Genomic DNA, 22154 nt, shown 5'->3' with positions numbered 1-22154 from the left:
AAGAAAATGTTTTGGAGGAAATACGAGAAGTGCAGCGTAACAGAGGTGAATCTTCTCACTGATGCCCCTGGGCTTTGGATCCATTTGAGAAAGACTGAATCTGCCTATTTTTAAAAGATCTCACCTCCCTTTTAGGTACTGATGTACAGGACTTCCAGAAAAGCTTAACAGCAAATGTACATCAGGATTTAAAAGACGGTCACGTGCTGAATCCTGGAAATGCAAATCCCTCACTGTGCACTGAGCACCAAACCCCTTCCCCTTACACACCAACGGTGTGTGACCCTACTAAGAGGCAATGCAGAGGACAGCACAGTTAAAAGGTATAAAATGGGGGGGGGGGGGAAGGTGGGAGAAAAGGAAAAAAAAAAAAGAAAGGTTTAAGATTCATACATAATAGAGGCAGATAGCTAAGAATAAAGGATAAAAATCACAGGAGAAGAGAAGTTGAGGCTGAACCTCAGAAAAACCTCTTGACAATTTGGACAATTATGTGGTGAAATAGTCTCCCTGGAAACACAGAGGAACCCCACTGCTCAAGCCAATTTAAAAGCAGAAAAAGCTACAATATCTGTCCCCGAAGGAACAATCTTACAGGAGCTGGGAGCCAGGGCTGAAGAGAGCTGTCCCCCTTTAACCTTTTATTCCATTACAGAATTTGGGGAACTAATGCAGCAGCCAGATGAAGGAAACCAAAGGCACACTGCAGCCCCTTTTACTCTTTCCTACAGGTGTCTGGGTTTCTACTCTATTTTAGCTCCTGCTCTTGTCTTTTGCAGTGATCATTAAATACAGCTGGGAAAGCAATTTTCCATTACAATGCTTGTAATGATCTTCTAATGAATTATTCACTCTGCTTTAGAGAAGACACCGTTTTAATAGGCGACTGGTAGCTGATCAGTAAAAATAAAGATGATTCAGTATAGACAGGTAGGACAGGCTGAAATGTGAGTGGGCGAGATGGGTCACAGAGCAAAGTGGGACCAGAAACCAGTCAGCACCTGAAATATTCAGTGCATGGGGTTTGGCTTGGTTTTGAACATAGTGGCATCGCAAAATAATGCAGTGTATATCCATAAACCCCTGCACAATATCACCTGTCAAACAAGGCTTCTCTAAAATTAAACCTCAATTTTACTGGTAAGACCTATATAAAAATCTCAAATTGTTTTTAGAGTAACCCAGATGTGTTTCCCCAGACCCACTCCCAGTGCCAATTCATGCGATGCTGCCTTTTCCGAGCTGTACAGGACCTGAGGCTTCCTGATGAATTTTAATCCCTTTTTGCCACGCTCCAAAGCTGTTCCTGAGCAGGAGCATGGTGCCTCACCTCTAAAAAGGAATCGTCCTGAGGACTAGGGCTGAACCTGCAGTAATTTATGATCCCTGCCTATGGGCATTTGGATCTTGCAACCTGTTTTTAAGGGAGACCTGAAATCACTCAGTCCTGCAGGCAACTCTCTGCTCCTCTGAACACTTGGAGCCGTGCCCAGCACAGCCAGTGCCCTCCTGCAGCTCGTTGGGTAAACAGCATTTCTTTCCATCTCTATTCATCTATTACTCAATAACAAACTAATCCAGGACTCCCCACCACCCCCAGGATGACAAACCAGCAGCACAGGCAGCTCATCGACCCTTCCCAGGTACCTGTTGTACTCTAATGCAGTACAAAGTTGCGACTACTGCAGCTCTAAATGCCAGCAACTCTCCCTAGATGTAACCTTTCCTCAGAAAGCAGCAGCAGCTCATGTTTTTATGTTTTAGTGTTTTTCAAAATGCCCTGGAGCACAGTGCTGCCAGCTGGTTACCCTGCCACAGCAGGATCAGGACCACAGCAGCTCTTTGCAGGGGTGTGATCTGCAAGTTATGAATATTTTGTGTTTATTTTTAGCACCAGAAGGGTGGCTGTAAATAACTGCTCACATAGGGTATGGCCACTTGTGGCAATGGTTTTTCCTTGCACTTCAACAGAGCAGCCCAGTTCTCATGCTTAAATAAGTACACTGCAAGTGGAGTGGCTGTCAGGGGGTTCTGCAGGGCACCCCGAATCCTCATCCCCCACATAATCAGGAGAGCATCACTGCATCCCCTCCTCGCCACACCTTCTTCTTCTTCTGGCAGGACCAGAGGCAGGAGATGGGGGGGACTGGCCCAGCCAGGGCTGCTCCCAGTGCGTTCCAGGCAGTGTTGAGAGCCAGAAAGCAGGAGATGCTCATGGGTTTCATGATTAGAGAGAACCTGCATGGAGACCGGAGCCCAAGCAGCAGCCTTGGACCGATATAAAGTCCTCCTGGAGCCTACAGAGCTTACACAGAAGTGCAGGGAATCACCTAGATAGGTCCACGTGCAGGATGTGTCCCCTGGGCATGGTAACTTTGCCTTGCTGGCAGGACGCCAGTTTTCCAAAGGCACGCCATGCTGTGACGTGGCAGGATTTACACAAAAAACGTCAGATCTAAGAACATCTAACCATTTCTGTGCAGTAATAAATAAAACCACCAAAGCTATTTAAAGAGAGTGTTTCTGGAGCACTTGCACGAGGCACTGCTGAGAGGGGATCTCCTTCTGTGAGCCACTGACCTCCAATCCTTTACCTCTGAACACGGTTTCTAAGCGCTGATGGCCTCGACTTTCCCAACGCTGGGAAAGCAAACAGCCCAGGCACCTGGACCACGCACCGTCCGCAGTGAGCTCTGGGCAGCGACAGCATCTGTAAGCTGGGAAACCCGAGCTGGGCTGCACGCGACACAGACCTCCCCAACCTGCAGGAAAAAAGCTCATGCACTAATGATGCTGATATTAATAATCTTCTGCCAACTGACTTTACAGACAGACTCCATCTGCGGAGCAACGTCATGACATAAACTCACGCTGTGTAAACACTCAACGGGGAGATAAACACTACAATACAGGTTTAATCTTTAGAAATGAAAATAAAAAGGCTGATGTGAACAGTAGGAATTCCTCCAAAGTCTGCAGGTTTTGCAGCATCTCCATCAAAGCCGAGGGAGCTCTGCTGACTTCCACAGCTGGGGATGCGACTCAGGATATTCAAGGCTCTGCTTCACCCAGGGGCACTAAATGCTCTATAATTCAAGTTTTTAACCCAATAAAACGAAGAGTTAGGATAGGGTGCAATGGCCATACCTCCAGCGGCAGGTTCCACGCAATGTAGACGTGCCATTTGTAGTCGTCCATCCACACCTCAGCCACCCGCAGAGCGTTGCGCTTGGTGTAAAAGCCAATGTTGTTGTTGTAGGGCTTCTTCTTGCGCTCGATGTGAGCCACCCTGGAGCAGGGCAGGACCTCCATGCTGCCACCACACAGCCACACCTGCAACACGACCACACAACACCGTCAGCCCAGGGCTCTGCTGTGATGTAAAGGGTCCACATATACATCAAAGAGGAAGAAGTGTTGGGTTTTGAGGTTTCTATAATATCCTGGCGAGCACAGAGCACCACATCATCTAGCCGGCAAGTGGAAACGCATGGCCAGGCTTGGTCTTTGCTCAACAGCGAGACACATAGGGAGAATTTAACCTGTAACCAGAGCAAAACACGTGTCAAATTTAGAGGGATCAGGTCTATATCCATCAAGTGGTATTAATGCATTGCAGGATCCAGTGCTGAGTTTACAGTGATGTTGCTGCTAAATAAAAAGGATTAGCGACTGGAATAGTTGAAACACTTGCAAGATCTCCTCCTGCAGAAGGGATGACTCAGTGAAACATATGGCAGGGACAGATTTCTCCCACTTGAAAACACTTGTTCATTATTTTTCTTTCACATGCTGTTTAAAATTCCCTTAAATCACAGTTTACAACTTAATAAAATCTTTTGAGATCTTCTTTTTATCACACAGAAAGGGAATTTACAGAAAGACTTGCCATACCTTGGTTCTTCTCTCCCCGTTTGTCTTCACCAAGAAGTTATTTATCTTAATTAAAGATGCATATCCAGGACACCAGGCAATCGTTACAAACACATATGCCAAACAGGCCTAATAATCCCAGTTTCGCCTGTTTTGCAGTCTGCTCCGCATTATCATTTTGCACAGTTGTTATAACACCCATCGTTTCTGGGATCTCTTCCAGACTCACCACTTCTTATCCCATCTGCGTTCCCTAAATTTTACCCCACTCAATACACTCTCCCGGCAGCACAGGGACCCTCCTGGCTGTATCAGCTGCCCTTTTTAATCTCTAAGCGGTGGATTTAGCCCATCCAGCACTGGGCACGTGAACATCCCAAGCCCAGGTGACATGAGTAAGGGGCAGTACAGCGGGGAAACATCTTCCCTTGGGGTAATCCTGCTACTCAGGCTGTTCTCACTTTGATTACTGCAGAATATAGGAGCCCACATCAAAAAATCAGAGCCCCATTTTATTAGCTGGTGCATAAACACATAGCAAAAAAATCCCATCTTACTCCTGTTCGGCTGTTTGACCTTCCTGAACACTTTTAAATACAATTGCTTGCCTCCAGAGCGAATTCAGAGCTGATCTCTGAGATGAGGGACATGCCTGTCCCTCCTATCCAGCTGCAACCATGCTCGCCTCTGGCCAGCCAAGTCCACAAGGTCTGCTCGAAGTTTTTGCAAGAGGCCACATGCTGGCAAAACAAATAAGAAGTGAACAAGGTAGTTCGAAAGAAAAAGAAACATATTTTTTAAGGAACATTCCCAAGGCAATAGTTTGAGAAAAACTGCCTGTGTTTCTTGCCTGATCAGTTCTTTAGTTTCTCAATGTCTTGGTGAAATAGGAGCATCGAGCTCTGCCTTTGGGTGCTCCCAAAGCTTCTGGGTTCACCTACAGTGCTGAATAAACCTGCCAGTCCTGTAAGATCCCCAGCACCACCTGGTTTTGCAGTTTTGGGGATTTGTTAGGTTTAGCCCTGATTTGAGATCAGAACAATTATTTAAAAAATGTAAAAACCATGACGTAATTAAAATGTCATTTCCCAGCAAGTTTGCCTCTAACAGTAAAGATGCACTATTGCCTTTCCATGCTTCAGTTAAATAATTCACAGGGCTTTATACTAGACAGCTTTCCTAGATTTCTGGAATGTCTGTACAAACTATCTTGAAATGCACATATTGTAAAAACCTGAGAGAGAAAGAGTGTTGGGCTTTGTGCAAAGGGCATTGGTTATATATGTATCCACAAGCCAGTTCCAGAGAGATCAGTAAAAATTTAATTCAAAAAAGGCACTTATGCAAGGGAAGACCATACTTCTATCTCCTAAATAAAGCCTAAACTGTCATTATAAACTAAATAATCTAACTGTTTTTACAAGGCATTTATAAACATTTTTGCTAGTAACAACAGGAGCAAAGAGACCTATTACACGGGAAACAGCCAAGTCACACCTGGCATTGCTGTCCTTAGCGTAGAGGAGTAAACCACGGCCCCAGGAAGATGTTGCTTGTTCCCATGTGCCTGGCAATGACTTTCTGTTCCTGCTGACATACAAAAATGTATGTGAACCAGTCCACAGGTGACAGCACAAGGGCTGCAATCCAGGGGACATCCTCCACAGCCATGAAGCATGAGGTGTACTTGCCCTACAAGCTAAGCATGATGCTTTATCGTTGCAATAACCATGACTGTGGAGCGGTGAATGGCCCAGAGAGAGGCCCCAGACTTTGTTCTCTTGGTGCCAACGTGAGATGAGCTGTGAGACACTGCAACCAAAAGGGCTCTGTGGACCAATATCCTCCCAACAAGGCTGGAAGTCATCGCCTCACTGATGCCCTGATGCCCCAACCTGCAGCAGCTTTACCTTTGTGGCACTCAGACCCTGAGGGCAGAAGGTTCCCGAAGAACCTTCATTTATGTCCCTACTGAGCAGCCATTTGTCCCATCAAAGACCTTTAACAAATAGATTACCTTCCTATTAAGTAGATTTTTCATGTTCATAGCAAATATACCTACAATCCCTTAAGATATTCTATTTACTGCAATTAACAGCATTAACAGGACACTCAGCCCAGCATGCTGTTTCTACTAATTCTTTGAAGAATTACCTCTTAGTAGATGGGTAATCAAGAGCCAGCACAACATTAAGAGCAATCAGAAAAATAAGGTTTTGTGCAATTAATTAATGTTTAGCCTATTTAACAAGGCAGAATCTTTTACACTGCTTCCTACAAAGGATGAAATCATGACCACTTTGTTTCACAAAATATGCATGGATGGCACGTAAAGCCCTGTTTAAAGACTCAAGATAGAGTACGTAACACAGCAGGTTAAATATGACAAGCAAGTCTCAAGTTTCTCCCTTGTTTTCTGACATTCAGATTTCAACATGACTATTAGCTTGCCATTCATACACCCGTCAAGAGATGCAGAATTAAAAATAGAAGCATTCTCCTCCAGTAAATGACGGTGACTCAATAACTTCTCCATCAGTCTACACACAGGAATAATCAAACATACAGAAAGATGCTTAGATTTATAAATAACCAGTTAACACGAAATTCTAGTGAACAAATCCTAGAGAAACAAACAGAAAACAAATCCATCACCCAGAGATCTTTGATGTGTTTTTCAGAAAGCTGGTGGGTAATACACTTGCAATTATTTTCCAAGCAAAATATGACTGTCCTAAGAATTCAGCATGGAAAAGCAGCAATTCCTCTCAAGCAGTGAAATGTCTGAGTACAGCTGAAACTGCATCAACCATCTACTTTCTAGAAGCTTTTGCACATGCGGGAGGCAAATTTTGGTTAGCATGAGACTTCATCACCATGCTCCAGCGATGGGGTGACCCAGCCTTGCTTTCTAAACACCCTCCAGATGCACGAAGGTGTCATGGGTGTGAGAAAACATTTGTGAAGCAGCTGGCATCACAGTGACCTGCACTGGGGATAACCCAAAATGGGAAGCAGATTTGGCGTGATGCAATACGGCTAGTGAGCTTCAAGGGAGGTCCAGGTACCTCTCTTGTGCACGCGTACCTACCAGCCAAGGCATCAGCATCTCCTCTGCCATCAGCCTTCGGGCCTCCAGTTACAATATCAAAGCTGTTTTCACAGTGCTCTTACGGAGCACTCTGTATGTCTTCATTCCTAGGACAAGTCCTTCATTCAGCTAGAACACAAGTAACGGCAGCATTTGGGAGCATCCTGGAAAGCAATGGTGACCAGGCCTGTTAGAAGGGACTGCGAGCGAGCTGAGGGAGGAGGCACCCTGGCATTGCCTGGGGAAGTGCACATCCCCTGCAGTTACTGCATTCCTGGTAATGGAGGGAAAATGGAAGACTGCTCACAAAACATAGTGTACTGATGGTCCTTTGTGCATCTAATAGAGACAGCGAGAAAATCCCAATTCGCTTGACCAGCTCATTGCAGCAGCCACAGAAACCATTTTCCAAGTGTTATGTAGTTAAGAACAATTACTGTCCATGATCCCCTTTGCCCTCAAAAATGTACTGCAGCTATCAGTTTGCCTTGCTTCTGTCTGCCAGAGCCAGTGATTACTCCCAAGAAGCATTATGTAAACAAAAGGGCTTTTGGCAATCTGTCTAATGTCAAAGGAGCCAGCCAGGCAGAAAAGGGTGACCCAGAGGAGATCCACCACCCAGGAGGGTGCTGAAAGCCCGTCCTGTGCTACGCCAGGCTCAAGGCATCGTTCACGCTCCTCAGTTGAGCGGGGCTAGAAATACACGTTAGAGGGGCTGGCCAAGCTCATGCCTTGAGGTTGGCGGTGCCGGTGTGATTAGTGCTTTACAGGTCTGGTTTGCTTGGAGGGAGCAGCCCAGAAGACGTGTTTGGTTGACACTTGGGGCAAGCAGGAGGATGCTGCTGAGCAAGGGGAGCTGCTGCCTTGTCCCACCCCATCCTCTCTGGCAGGTCAGAGCTGCTTCCTCCACCGTGTGCTGTCCCCCTCCACTCACCCCATGGACAGCGGCCCCTCAGGGCTCCCTCCCTTGGGTGCAGGTGCAGCAACATTGAAGTCCACCCACCACCCACTGAGCAGCAAAGGACACACACAGGGGAAGGCATGGCTGCACCTCTAGCAAAAGAATGGGAGAAAAAGTTAACTTTGAAAACCAAGGTGTAATGCACAAATATTAAGAAAACCTTGTTCCTCTCCCCAGACTTATGCAAGCAGTCCTTGCTATGCCATGGTGCCCACTGGCAGGGAAGCAGAAGATAAAATTATTAACTTGAGACTATTTTCATCAGAAAACACTGTCGCAGGAGCTGGTTCCCCTGGGATGTCAGAATAACTTGTATGTCCCACTTCTCTTCACACTGCTGCAAGCCATACAAGAGAATTCGGGCTCACCATCTGTTTTTTGCACAAAGAAAGCCAACATCAGAGAAAGAGAGAAGGAAGGACTTCTGCAAAATCAGAGACAAAACTGGGGCTGGTCCCTTGCCACCTTCGAGCCGGCAGAGTGCCAGGATGGTGCCCTGCCCCAGCACAGCACCTTCTCCTCTCAACCATCAGCATCTCCAGATGAAAAACCATACTACTGGTGCCCCTGGGCCGCTGCCTTATATAATGCTGTGCTTCCTCCTCATCCCTGGGATATCATTAATAACAATAATAATAAATAAAAAAAAAAAGAAGGGACAGTGACTACCTTGGGTCCTGGATGCAGTGCTCTAGCTGGAGTGTGGTGTGACATCTATGATGAACACTGACAGCTCCCGTTAAAGGATCCTGACTTTAGTTGCTTAAAACTTTGCCAAATTTTAACTATTCAGACTGAAATATATCCTAGAACAGCTCGAGCCTGCCTGCAGTTAATGCAAAGTGACATCATGTCCAATGGTGTCAAGATGAGTCTGTGAGGTAAACTTTTAATCTCTGAATGTATTGTGACAGAAGGAAACGGGGGGGGGGGGGGAAACACTCCTAACTTTCATTACACAAACTCCAGGCTTTTTCAGCTGATAACTTCATTTCTAAGGCGATTAGCAAACCCATGCCTTAATTAGCAATAGATTTCCCATTTAACAGCTTTGCCTTATCTTTGCCCCCCTCCTTTCTTTTAAAAGTAACTTCTTAAGTTAAGGGAAAAACACAATTACCCAGGACAGCTAAAATAATAAGGAATGTATCAGAACAAAGACCTAAATAATAAAATTGAGAAACAGCAAAAAAGGCAAAGAAATAATCATTTCTCCACATGCTCCCTTGTATAGTTCTGAGAGACGGTATCACTCCAAGTTATTCCTTTTGTCAGAAGAAACAACACATACAGATACATCTCCAGCTACGTAGCTGAAGCAGTTTCTATCCTTTCTCTTCCCGCTTTAGCCAAGCTCACACTGCCATGTCCCGCTCCCCAAGATACCAGAGCAGCAAAGGGGTCAGGAATGGCTTGAAGAAGTCCCTCCCCTAAACCTCTGTAATCCCTCGTGCCCAAAGCACGGCCACTGCTGCTCTCCGGTGGGACACGGGTGCTCCATGACGGCAGGGACGAGACCTGAGCGGGCAATACCAATGTAGGGCAGGGCAGCCCAAGCCAAATTCCTCACGTCCCAGGCAGTGGGTCAAGGATTCCCACAGCAACGGCTTGTGCAAGGAGAAGTAAACATACCGTGGTTTTGGAGCAACCACCCCTTACACTTAAAATCCCTCTTGAAGAGAGAAGTAATGCAGTACCTGCCTGTTATTTAAGCATGCTCAGCACAGAGCAAAGGTGGTGTGTTGGCCTCACTTCCTCTAGAAACCCTTATGGTTTACAAATACGGTTACAAATATAACTTACCAGTAGTACCTTTATTTCCCTGGCACAAGGCTCATATAATGTAGCGGTGAGAGACACATACCACAGCAGGCCTGTTAAATCCAAATTCTGGTAAACCAACACCTCCACATTGTTAGCTGGTGGCTGTTTATGGGCAACAATCAGAAGCTGCATAACTCTCACACACAGCAAGCTGGATAATATTTTATATTTTTATATATACACTTATATATATGTTACAATCTGTATCCTCATTGAAGTACTCCTTCATGCTATTGTGAATACCACTATCTCCTGTAACAATCACAGAAAGAACTTCAATAAAAACATTAAGTTGAATTATGCGAAGGTGAGTTAAAAAACCACATATAGACAGGGAAAAAGAGAGAAGGAAAATCAGTTCTCTTCAGGAACTTTTTACTTCCACTGCAGTGGAATATAGTATTCATGCTCTCTGCAGGTGGACACAAGCACTCCTTGAAGAGGATTGCTTTTTAATTTGGATATTTGGATTTTTCACAGATCACATCAAGGGAGGACTGGCATTATGAGAATTTATACAAAAGCAGTGAATGTGCCACCTTTGAGGCCATTTTGCTCACAGCATCCAGCAAAGGTGCAGTGTTCTATCCACAGCCAAGACCAGACCAACCAGATGGTGAAGCATTTCTAAGCATGAGGAGGGACAAGCCCTCCCGTACGCTGATCTCAGAAGAAGGCAACACCACATGGGCAGGGACAACATCTACACTGATGGACCCAATAGAGACCATCTTGTTGGAAATCTCAACACAACTTCATCCTAACAACTAATAAATTATCTTGGAAACCTCTATGAAGAAGCGAAAGAGACTTGGCATCCTGCAGCTGAAACGGGAAAAGGAATTTCATTGCTAAACCTGTAGTTTTCTTTTCTCTGTCATCAGGCCATGGAAAACCTTTCTGAGAGGATCAGGGCCAAGCAGCTAGATCAGGCGTGGTATTCACATGCCATCTCCTTAAAACATGGCATTTTCAATGGACCATGTCCTCACCTGACCATCTCAGACCATGTCCACTCAAGCAGAGAATGGAAGTCGGAGGAGAGAGTAATACTACATTTAAAACAATAAATTCTTTTTCTTTTTGGCATTCCTTCTCTCCCATTTTATGCTCATGGATGATACCACTTTGGACAGGTTCCTGTCTATCTTGTGCCAGACCAATAACAGAAACGTCCAGATTGTCCACTGTCCAAATATCTTACCTCTCCTGCTGAGACTACTAAATTCATGCCTTTAAATGATCACTTAAAAATGCCAAGTAAGAGTGAAACTCAGGTGCACAATTCACTCCACAAATTCTAACCTACAGCAATACTGGGTGATAGCCACAGGTTTCACCCTCTTAACTCAGCAAGGAACATAAATAGTTTAACATTTGACATATTGGAGACATTAGAATAAAGCAAGCTTCATGTCAATGCAAAGCAGTCATTTCTCCGCGCTGCCACAGTTCAAGGAGAATCATACATACTCACTGCAATTGTGTTTGCTCAAACTGGAGGCTTTTCCAATGAAAAATTTATGCTGTGCTGCTCCAACAAATGCAACGCAACCTGTTCTAAATAGTGCATCATTCCTGGCTACAATAGGTATTGATTTGACTTTATCACCAGATAAGATACATAAGAACGGGCTTGGTGGGAAGCTCCATTTAAAAGACTCTGATCACAAAGTACAGCACGGGGAGGATTAGCTCTAATGACAATTGTCTGCATCCTCTTGGCTTAGAAAAACTGCTGAAAAGAAGCATTTTGCTTCTCAGTGCATCGGTACTGATATTTTAGTTGCTGCAAAATTAAACTATAGCAACCAGAATGACTGTAGCTTTGTCATTTTAGCACTTTCAAAAGGTTTTTTTGTTGTTTTTTTTAAAAAGAGGAACAGAGTATTTTTAAATCCACGTCTCGCAAATTCTTGGTGAAACTGGAGAGATGCTCTCACACCTGAACTCCCAGTCTTGGCTGGAGCTAGAGCCAAAATTTGCGTCACCAGCTCCCATGCAGCTGAGGCCCACAAAGCTCCAGTTATGTGCTGAAGTGGTTTGCAACTATCATGCTGTAAATCTGTGTCTCTCCTAATAAGTCTAGTACTAAAATTCCTCAGTGCTCTGATGTTATCTGATCAGTCTTGGCAGCATGACAAGGACCTGATTATGTTGTAATAGCATAATGCAAAGATTATTACAGACTCATAAAAGACAAGTGCCTTAAAAACAGCATCAACAATACCTGTAAGCCCTTTCAGAAGAAGAACATGCTGGGCTTTATACGCCTGTGGTTCAGAAATTACCTGCAGGATTTGACCCTTAACTGCTTGGAGGTTGCTCTTTTTTAAAATTATTTTATTGCCAGTAATGTACCAGAAGGCTCTTGTTCTCATTTTTCTATTACCATTTCTGTCAAAGCTGTAAAAATAAAATAGCATAAATAGTTCAACAGATTTTATATCTATTTTTCATGCAAAAAAGCCTTTAGAGAAAATTATCTGTAGACGGTTCTTTAGACTAACACGATTCCACGTGTGGAGTGGCAGGAGGAGGGGTAAAGGTGCCATGTATCATTTTAACCATAAGAGGCAGTTCTGAAACAGAATTATTTATGCAGAGAGAGACAGGCGCGTGATAGAGCAGCTCCTGAGCTGACAGCACCCCGGCTCCACTGAGCTCTTTCCAGTCCTCTTAACTCCAGCACATCACGACTGCGCCTTTTGTGATCTGTAATTATAGATACCCTCTCATCAGACCCTGATGGGGAAGGCGCTGGAAGGAAGCCGAGCTCCTCCATAGATGTTCATAGATAGATACGACTGAATGTGACTCAGCCTATCCTCTCTGCAGAAAACTGCTCAAGTAACTCCTCAAAAAGAGCAGCTAATGAGTTTAAAACTAGAGCATGCAAATATAGAGGGAGGAAACGTATGTGGTGTCTGTGTGTGTCTATTATTTGGTGCAAATGCCTATGAGTACATACAGGCACGTACACACACAAGGTATTTTATGCCTTGTCAGTGCTCAAAGCCAGACTGACAATGTTTCCAAAGCTCTCCGATGTTTTTGCCACATTCTTTCTTACTCATTATGCTTGCAAAGGATTCTGAATAACAGTGTTGAACAAACTGTCAGGTGTATTTAAGGCTCTCTACCTTAGCTTAAGATCTTGTTCTTCTTAGGAGGGGCTTCAAAGGGTCCTGCCCATCCCCAGTGCACAGAGCCTGCTCTGCCACCCAGCCGTCGCCGAGACAGAGGGAGCTGGATGTGTCTGAACCACAGTTATACCTATGCCTTTGAAAAATGCTCCATTCTGAATTTTATTGCTGTCTTTTAGTTGATCATGGGTTAAACAGGAGGAAATGCTCAGAACTGATGTCCAGAAGTGTTGGAGGGAGCCAGCGCAAAACCGGTTTTCTTGGTCCTGCCAAAACAAAGAGCGATGCTGCGCTGCTCAGACACCTGACTGTCACTTCAGTAATGACCTATAGGCAGCTCAGGCAGGGCAAGTGAAATTTGGAACCTAGCTGTCTTCTGGCCCTTGTTTTAGAGGGGAAAAAGTATCTGCCCATTTTACTGAGGACAGATCCTCACCTGTGGGCTGTTGCGTGCTACTGCCCAGCACACTCCTCTTCCCAGCACCAAGTCTGCTGCAGACAGACTTAGTGTATGCAAGTTTGAATGTTAAAACTAAGGTCCAAACCAGATGGTTAGACACCAGGGCAGCTCTGTCCTATTTTTGCCATTCACTCTGCCACATGCTTATTTTCTCTGGCAGTGTTAAAATCCCTCTTCAGTGGAGCCATCTCATAGTTTGAAATAATGAATACTTTGCAACTCAAAGCAAGTATGAAAGTTTGAAACCTGAGAAATTGCTGTGGCTCTGAAGCTATCATCAGCAAAACCACTGATAACTGATTGTCACAGCCAGCCTTCAACTTCCACTAAAAACTGATGCTAAAATTCTGGTACATGTGCAGGTAAAGCATTGTGCAAAGGCTCTCTAAGATTAATAACCTCCTAACAGCTGCTCTTCTCAACATGGTAGGCACCATCATCTGTGGACCATCACTCCTTCAAGTCTGGCCAACTCCTGAAACGTTTCCCATCAGGACAGAACAGCCACTGAGCTGGAGCTGTGATTTTAAATTTGGAAGCCCTGTCTTCGGGAGCAGCGTTTAAGATGATAACTGTGGCACAGCTGCTTGATCTATCCACGAAACACTCCAAGACCATTGAATTACCTTTGTGGCCATCCACCTGGACTCTCTTCCATCTTCAGAAGTTTCCAGAGCAAGCAGTCAGGGGTCATACTCACCATTAGATGTTGGTTTAATATAGACCACAGCATTTCCTTGATGTAGGCATACTTCGAGTACATGGCCACTGACTTCAGAGGACTTCAGCTTGCTCACAGCAGCCAGAAATTCAACCCTTCAACTACTGCACAAAAGTGATAGCCAAGAGGATCGAGGCTGTGCAGTCAGTGGGGACAGACTTGGAAGGGATGGAAGCAAAAATGTGTCCGATACAAATGGTTTTCTTCCTGCTGTTATACACAGCACTGTTTAAAAACAGAGTTGCATTCTTATTTTTATTAATAATAGTATTAGCACTGCTCCTGTACAAGCTATTCTTGATCAAAGCCTTGTTTGGATATTAAGTCCTGCCCTCCCCAAGATGAGCAGCACAACTCCCATTGTCCTTCCCAGAGCCAGGATTTCAGCCTCTCTCTCTAACCAGCAACAGCAATAGCTTTGTGTCAAATGCAGAAAGGATTCACGTGGTTTTGATGAGGGCTGTCATGGACACATCTGCATGCCCGGCTGTTATGTCCTCCACATTACAAAGGGCCTTGTGCTGGTGGCATGAAAAAGGCAAATGTATCTTGGTCAATTCACACTTTTCCCTATCTACAGTGAACTTACACGTTTGGATTATTGACAATAATTAAAGAATCACAGGGTACCTTAAGAAAATACTCCAGATCTGCTGGCAAACCTGCTTGCCTGAGCCCTCCCTAAACTTAACTCAACCAAAACCAATGAAGGCAGAACATACTTACTATTGTACTATTTAGGGTGACCCAACCCACTGGAACAAGAGTACTTTTGATTGCAGCTCCATTAGGAGAACTGAGATGACATTAACGTCCAGAAGAGCAGCAGTAACCCTTCCCCAGCACAGCCATATTCACCTCTGCCTACTGCCAAGTGGGCATCAGTTGTGCTCACGTATCCCACCACTACAGTAGGAAAGTGTCCTTCATGGCTGTCCAGAAAGCATCTTGCTTCACATTAAGTCCTCTTACGACCCACATTGCAAATTCCTCCTTTGATCCACAGGACCAAACTGCCAGGGCAGAGATCGAAGTGGTTTTGAAATCCTACCTTTGCCGTTTGCAGATTCTGTTAGCTTGTGACAGCTGACACCCCATTCCCGAGGAGCACATTTCAGTGCTCCCCCACTCCTGAAAGGCCAGCCATAAAGTACCTCCTTCATTTCCTTCTGCTTATCTTGGGTTCTGGTCACAGCACAACGCCATTTTGCAGAGCATCACAACTAACGATTTTTCACGAAGCAAACGCTGGCTGGCTGTTGTGCTCATTATATTGCACCTCTTCAGTGTAATTTAATGGCACTGAGACCCAAATGAGGCGTTAGCTCTGCGCTGTCCCCAGGTGACTCAGGCTTACCTGGCTGCTGTGCTGCAGAAAAGGCAGCACAAGCCGCTATATCAGGATGCCGTTTTGATTCATCCTTCCCAGAAGGGACAGCTAGGCAAGTCTCCATGCTGGCATGGTGTCTGGCCACTGCCCTGAACGTTGGCTGAAGGTTAAGCTATGCATACAAAATTGCTGTAAATCAATCACACATAAGGCTGCGCTCGATGGGTCCAAGCAGGAGCTTCATGCAAAAGGTAAAACACACGGACACACAGCCACTTCAGTGTTTAGGCATTTGTTTGTGCTTATGAAAAACCTGAAATATCCCCAATTCCTTATTTTTCCCCTGCAGAGGTACATACTATGTAGTCCAAGAAGTACCCTAGGGAGCAGAGAGGTGGGTAGGAGAGCCATAGCCCCTCTGCCCCTACAATGCCAGCTGGCTGGGAGCATGGCTGTGAGCATCCCTGGGCTGCGGTCCTCCCTCCTACATGCATCTTACAGTGAGCTCTGGTTCTGTAACTGTTTTGATTTCAAACTATTTATATTAATGTGAACAGGAAAATATGCCTTCCCTATGCTCACCTCCCACAGCCAGGATGCACAAGTGGGACCACGAGAGGTTGTGGAGCCTCTGTTCTCTATCCTTGACTGGGCAAGTTCCTGGAAAAGCCGATCCAACTCTGAAGCTTGGCCAGCTTTGAGCTGGAAGAGGACTACAGCCCTCCAAGAGCCCTTTCTAGCCCAAATTATTCTACAGTTCCTCTGCAGAGATGCTTAAGACAGATGTTTCAAGGTCACAGTGAGGATGCCACTGGGCTAGGGTAGAGAAAGTGGGAAATACTGTCTTGGTTCTTCCACTGAGCATCTTGACAAGTTATTTCTGTGCTATGTATCTTTGTTCTCTCCTTTTACAACTCATGTAGTCTAACTGAGATACAATCGCATGAGAAGCGAGGCTGTCACAACACATGCAGATGGCTCCTAGTGCAGCGGCAGTCTAACCTCAGCTGAGGCCCATTCAAGGTACTCAAATATAAGGAATTATTTTGTACAGCAGGACTTTCAGGGATATTTTAAACTTAAATGTCTACTATGGTGGTTTTCGGATGTTTCTAATCTCTGAGTCCTGCGAAATTTTCCAGTTTAGAAGATCCCTTAAGAAACTTCTCCAAGTTAGACTATTGTGCATCATGTGAGAACTTTTTTTTTCTTACCCTATTCATAGACACTGTAAAATAATTGATGGACAGCCAGTCTCCTGGGTACCAGCCTGAAAACCATTCTGAGATGGTCTCCAGGTTCCTTAGAGCATGGAGGAGATGGGACCATCCACTGTGTGATTCTGCTAGACTAGACAGCTAAACACAGGTGAGATGGATCAGGATATATATTCCTTTTTGTCCACATAGCAAATAGCATACAAGGACCTGAACTGTGGCTGGGATCTGCAAGAACAACAGGCTGGTGGAGAAGGAAGACATGGTTAGTAGTCTTTTAAAGGTCAGGCTCTAATTCAGCTAATCAAAGATCTTCAATAAAGTTATAACAGAGAAGTTGAATCAGACGAAAAGAGCTGGGCAACACAGGCATATTGCCAAGTGTCGAAGGATAAACATTAAGGAATTCCGACATGCAATAGAAGCACTGTTATTCTGAACAGTCAAATTTCTCAAGTGAATTAAAATTGTGCTGGAAGTTGGTGAGAACAGTCATTTCCCAAAATGCTCTACAGCTCAGCTGCAGGAGCTTCATCTTAGGTCTTTGGATCAAAGCAAACCAAAACACCTCTCTGAATGGGTCATAGACTCAGTTCATTAATTTATTTACAAAGTTTAGGAACTAGTATTATTTTTTTTTTGCACGAAATGTGCAGAATAGAGATAGTGGTAAAACCATACAACAGTAAGACTTTCTTGTGTTGATCTGACAGGATACTGTTTATTCATTTGATACTACTATGCTTACACCACACTTCCGCACTTTCCCTCGTCCTGTTATGTATAAAAGTCTCAATAAATATGTAATAGATTTTAAGAATTTCAATTCTAAGTCCCCAAATGCATAGTTGTTGTTTAAGATCACCTAATATCCCTTTGTTTCTATTTTCATATTACATCCCTTTTTAAAATCACTAATTAATTTACTCCTCAAGAAAAAAAGAAAAAAAACTCTGTAGAATAATGATGCCCTAAATCCCTGCAAAAGGTACTGCAAGCCTGGTTAGCAGCACTACATTTCACTCAGCACAGGCCAGTTTCGAGATTGCATTTTAATAACAGGAGCATAGTCCTTATCTGTTCTTCCCTGACTACTCTTATCCTTGATTTGCCAATTAGAAATAACTGCGGTGGAAGTGATACAATCCCACAATGCTGGTTTCAGACAGATTGTCACCCGAATAGCTATTAGAGAGCTATAAAAAAAGCTCATAGGAATTTTTTTTCCCAATGAAGCATGTTGATAAAAACAATTAATGTTTTCATTTATTTATATGTATACATACTTATGAACACACATACTCGGATATTTTATTCTAACACGAAGAAACCAATTACCATTCCCTGTAACTGAGAGCCTCAAAAAGCACCAAGAAGTATGAAAATGGTGATTATATTCTAATCAGACATTTCCGGGGAGAATATTTCTACTTTTTCAGCTGAAGTCTGGAACAGCACACAAAACAGACTCTCACTGTAGGAATTTGCCTTTAAGTCAAAACTGCAATTTTCCAAGTCTACCAAAATTAGACTGCGCTTTAGGCTATCCCGTGTGGTGGCATCCACCTCCCACATGCAATCCCACCCATTTCCTTATAGTCCACACCACTCTGGCTGTGGACATCTCAGAAACATTATGAATGCCCAGAGCACCAGGCATTCAAGAAGCCAATGCTGGGCATCCTGCAAAAGCTGCAGGCAGCACGGGGAGTATGACACACATCTGACAAGACAGACAGAGAGCAACTACTGGGTCATGTAGTCTGACTGCACTTTTTCTCCCTCTTCCTCTTTGATTGACTCCAGGCATCCTTATCAACCGGAGCATCCCACGACTGCAGGCTCCCATGCCCTCAGAAGCACAGAGTCCAACAGTGCCTCCCCAGTGGGAAAATCACATCTTCTGCGCTGTGTTCTGCAGGGACACATGCCTTATCTGTGCCGTGTAAAGATTACGACAACATTTGTACACACACTAAGGCCAGCCTCTCCAATGGCAACCCTGTCCTCGTTATCATGGATGAGAACAAAGAACAGGGCAAGCGCATGGTGATACTTGTCCCCATGTCCTTCCCAGCTTCAGGTAGTCTGTGGCTTAAGGACTCCCTGTGCAAGAGGTGGAGTCTTTGTATTCAATAATCCTCTGCAGATTTAATTTTGTATTTTTTTCCAGGAGTAGCCATGGGGAGAGCAGCTCACTGTTTCCAAGTGTCTGCAAAAGCCAGGCCAGGGCTCTTGCATCTCATGACCATGATACGTCTTGAACATCACAATCTGTGCTTTTATTTCCCATCCCTCTCCAACTAATTTGCTTCTGGCCATTGCCAGAAGAGGGCTCTGATGGTATTTAATCTGATAGGACTCTATGGGATTCAAGATGATCCCAGCACATAGGGTTGCTGTCCTCCTCAGCCATGTGAGACTGCTTATGCTGAGCTTGAGCTGGCACCAACAAAGGGATAATTTTTTGTAAAAAAACATACTTGTTATCCTTTGACTGGAGTAGGACATGCTGTCTCACGGAGAAAGGCTGGTCTCTCTAAAAACCTTCCCTCATTTTTCTTTGGCCTCTAAGAGAAGCAGCAAAGCTCTGGACTGCTGAGCACAGGCTGACTCTGGGAGCGTTGCTCCTCAGCAGTTTTGCTACGTGAGGCCAGAGCAGCTCTGCTGCAATTGCCTGGACAGAAGACCATTTTTTCATTTTATTAAACAGCTGTGCTGTGGACTCAGTGTCCTGTGGGAAAGCCATTTCCTCCATCCCTTCTCCTTCCAGCAGCTTCAAGATTGGGGAGGACTAACTGGAGCAGGCAGGGAAGGAAGCCAGGCTGCTTAGGAGGCAAATTGCTCTCCCGTTCCTCAATTACAGCCAGAGAGCAGAGTCTAGGGAAGAGCATGAATTTCTTCTTTCATATAGGCAGCTCTCTTACCGGAGGGCCGGCTGACGCAGCTGGGTTTCACTGCGTGCTACAACAGCTCCTCCACATCAGCTGTCTCCGGAGAGCAGCTGAGATGATGTGGGCTGTGCGGTTTCATGGGAAGATGAAGAGCGAGAGTTTCCAGAGGAAGGATGCATAGGAGAAAATGGACAAACAGGAGCCTCCGTGGTGTGGCTGCAGTTGGGATGGTACAATATCACCTGCACCATCACGGGGCAGTCCTGTTGTGTTTGGCCATGCTCTGCCTCTACAATGAAGCGATTCAGCAGAAGAGGACTTCCCAGGCTGGGCTGCATGTCATAAATCTACAAGACTTTGCCGGCATCAACACCCAGAGGCAAGAAGTGCTTTGTTTTGGACCAGGACAGAAACCCAGCAAAAGCACTGCTGCTTCTCAAGTACTCATGACAGCTCCCAGCAAGGGACAGTGAGGTAGGCTTCCACAATCAGAAATCAACAGCCTGTATTAATCATTCTATTGTGTGCGGACAAAATAATTTTTGCCATCAGATATTATATCCTCAAAAATCAGCAAGTTTAAAGTTCTTCATGATGTCATCCACCCATCTGGCCAAGTTCACGGTACACATCTACTTAGCTATACATCTAGTTCAGGCCAGGGCACCACAGCTTCTGAGATGGCCCTGGTCCATGGAGGGGACATGCCTCTTCCCTCTCTCAGCTGGCCTAATATATTGAAAATCACCTGTTACGACATGCTGGCACACCAGGGATGGGAAGGGCAATGGGGCTTGTTGCATTGGGCCTTCTGCTGGCTCATGGACTTTTGCAAAGCACCAATGAAGGACAAGAGCAAGTCCCAGAAGAGCCTGCTGTCACCTAGGTGGGATGGGTGGGTGCTCTTACACCAGCACTCTCACCACGGTATTCAAAACGCTGTATCTGGAGAAAGGCTGTGCTGTGGAACAAGCAATCCCTGTCATTCATCAGGAGTGCAGAAGGATGAAAGAAATCGCCTGTTAACAGTAAACAATTTAACAAGGCCAGACTGTTTCTCAGTTATTTTGGTCTGAGAGACTGAAAAAGATGGGTGCTGCTGATGTAACTGTCGCTGAGCTAATTTATTCTGCCACAGTTTCCGCCATGTATATGAAGTATTTCCCAAGCCATCTATCTAAATGAAGCATCATGTACTTATAAACAAATAAGCGTATGGTGGTTACCCAGCCACATTCCAAATTCTGCCTCTTCTAAAGAAGAGATTCATCTTGCTTTGGAACCCGCTTCAAGCTTTACTCCTGCCTCTTCCAAGCACTCACTGTCACTTACACATCTTGAGCCAGGTTTCATTAAATTGAGATTAAAAGGACTTTCTCCACAGACAAAATCATAAAATAGAAAATGTCTCATTTCAGCTTTTGCCTCCAAATATGAGGCTTGCCATTCAAGGGCGCACCAGCACTAATAACCTTTCTGCTGAAGCAGCTACTTCTATTTTATTCCTTTCAAATGCATGACAGTGGCTACAAAACCCAAAAAAGCAGCACTGGACATGTTTTCAAGAACACATCTACGACACACATGCACTGTATTTTGCTCTGGGAGACTCTACTGCACCACAAATACAAAGGACACAGATGTGAAGTGCCCCGCTTTGTTCTTGCACTTTTACCTTATGGGTATTTGCTGTGAATTCAACGTATAAAGGTCTGGCCATGTCTGAAAACAGAGATGAGTCAAAAGCATCTAAAAACTTTTTCTTTAAAAATTTGGATTATGGTGATTTTAATGAAATTCTGCCAAAAAGGAAATGTAGCATTTCAAGATAATATATCAAGCCTCATTTAGAGCTCATCAGAATGGAGACTGTCTGCATTTTTGGTTTTGCATTAAGTTCAAAATTAATAATAAATTACAATAAAAATGAAAGCTGTGAATGGAGAAAAAAAATCAGATTTAGTGAAACAAAACATTCTCATTAACTAGAGCATTTTTTAACTTCAGTTTTGGAAACTTTTCAGGTTTTTCTGAAATGCATTTCAAAACCCAAACGGAAATAATGAGTTTTGGAAACCAGAACGTATGAAGTGAACAATGCAGAAGAAAAGAGACAATGAGCAGCACTGTGTCTTCAGGTCATGACGACATTATGACTCACTTCTCATTCATTTGTTTAGGTTTCAACACCAATTGTTATTAGTGCCTAATTTATCAGGATTCCTGGGTTTGGTAGGAGTTTAAAATGACAAATATAGCAATTCCCTGTAAACACACAAAACCACAAGAAATGGAAACAAAGCATAAAATCAAAAGATCCTACCTTGATTGCTCCCAGATTGCTGTCACCAAATTTTTCTGAAAGGTCTGCTGGAAAAAATGCCCATTGTTTTGCAGCCTTGGAGGCTGAGCAGAGGTTGCCTTTTATGTGTCCCTCTGCTCTAGCGAGGTCATGCAGGAGAAGGGCTGCTCCCATGCTATTCACGGTTTTGCAAGTCATACCAGCATGTTAAGATATTTTATTTAATTTTATTTTACCATAAGTCACGGGGCAGCCTTAAAGTCACTGCAGACCTTAAAGCAATGAAAAGCCTTCAACCAAATTCCCCCTAAAATGAAGCCTGGGCCACGTTCTGG

General features: G+C 44.4%; 1 protein-coding gene across 1 annotated transcript in view; it reads right to left on the bottom strand.

The window, feature by feature from the left end:
• The window catches only part of GALNT17 (polypeptide N-acetylgalactosaminyltransferase 17), a 218605-nt gene that overhangs the window by 15740 nt on the left and 180711 nt on the right, over positions 1 to 22154 (bottom strand). Inside the window, exon 7 of the mRNA XM_049803791.1 lies at positions 3148 to 3333. Within this exon, the coding sequence (XP_049659748.1) occupies positions 3148 to 3333 (186 nt within the window). The remainder of the gene's footprint in view (positions 1 to 3147; positions 3334 to 22154) is intronic.

Source organism: Accipiter gentilis, chromosome 6, assembly GCF_929443795.1.
Source record: "Accipiter gentilis chromosome 6, bAccGen1.1, whole genome shotgun sequence".
Classification (NCBI taxonomy): Eukaryota; Metazoa; Chordata; class Aves; order Accipitriformes; family Accipitridae; genus Astur; species Astur gentilis.
Note: the sequence above shows the minus strand (reverse complement) of the source record. Positions and strands in the feature narration are given on the sequence as shown.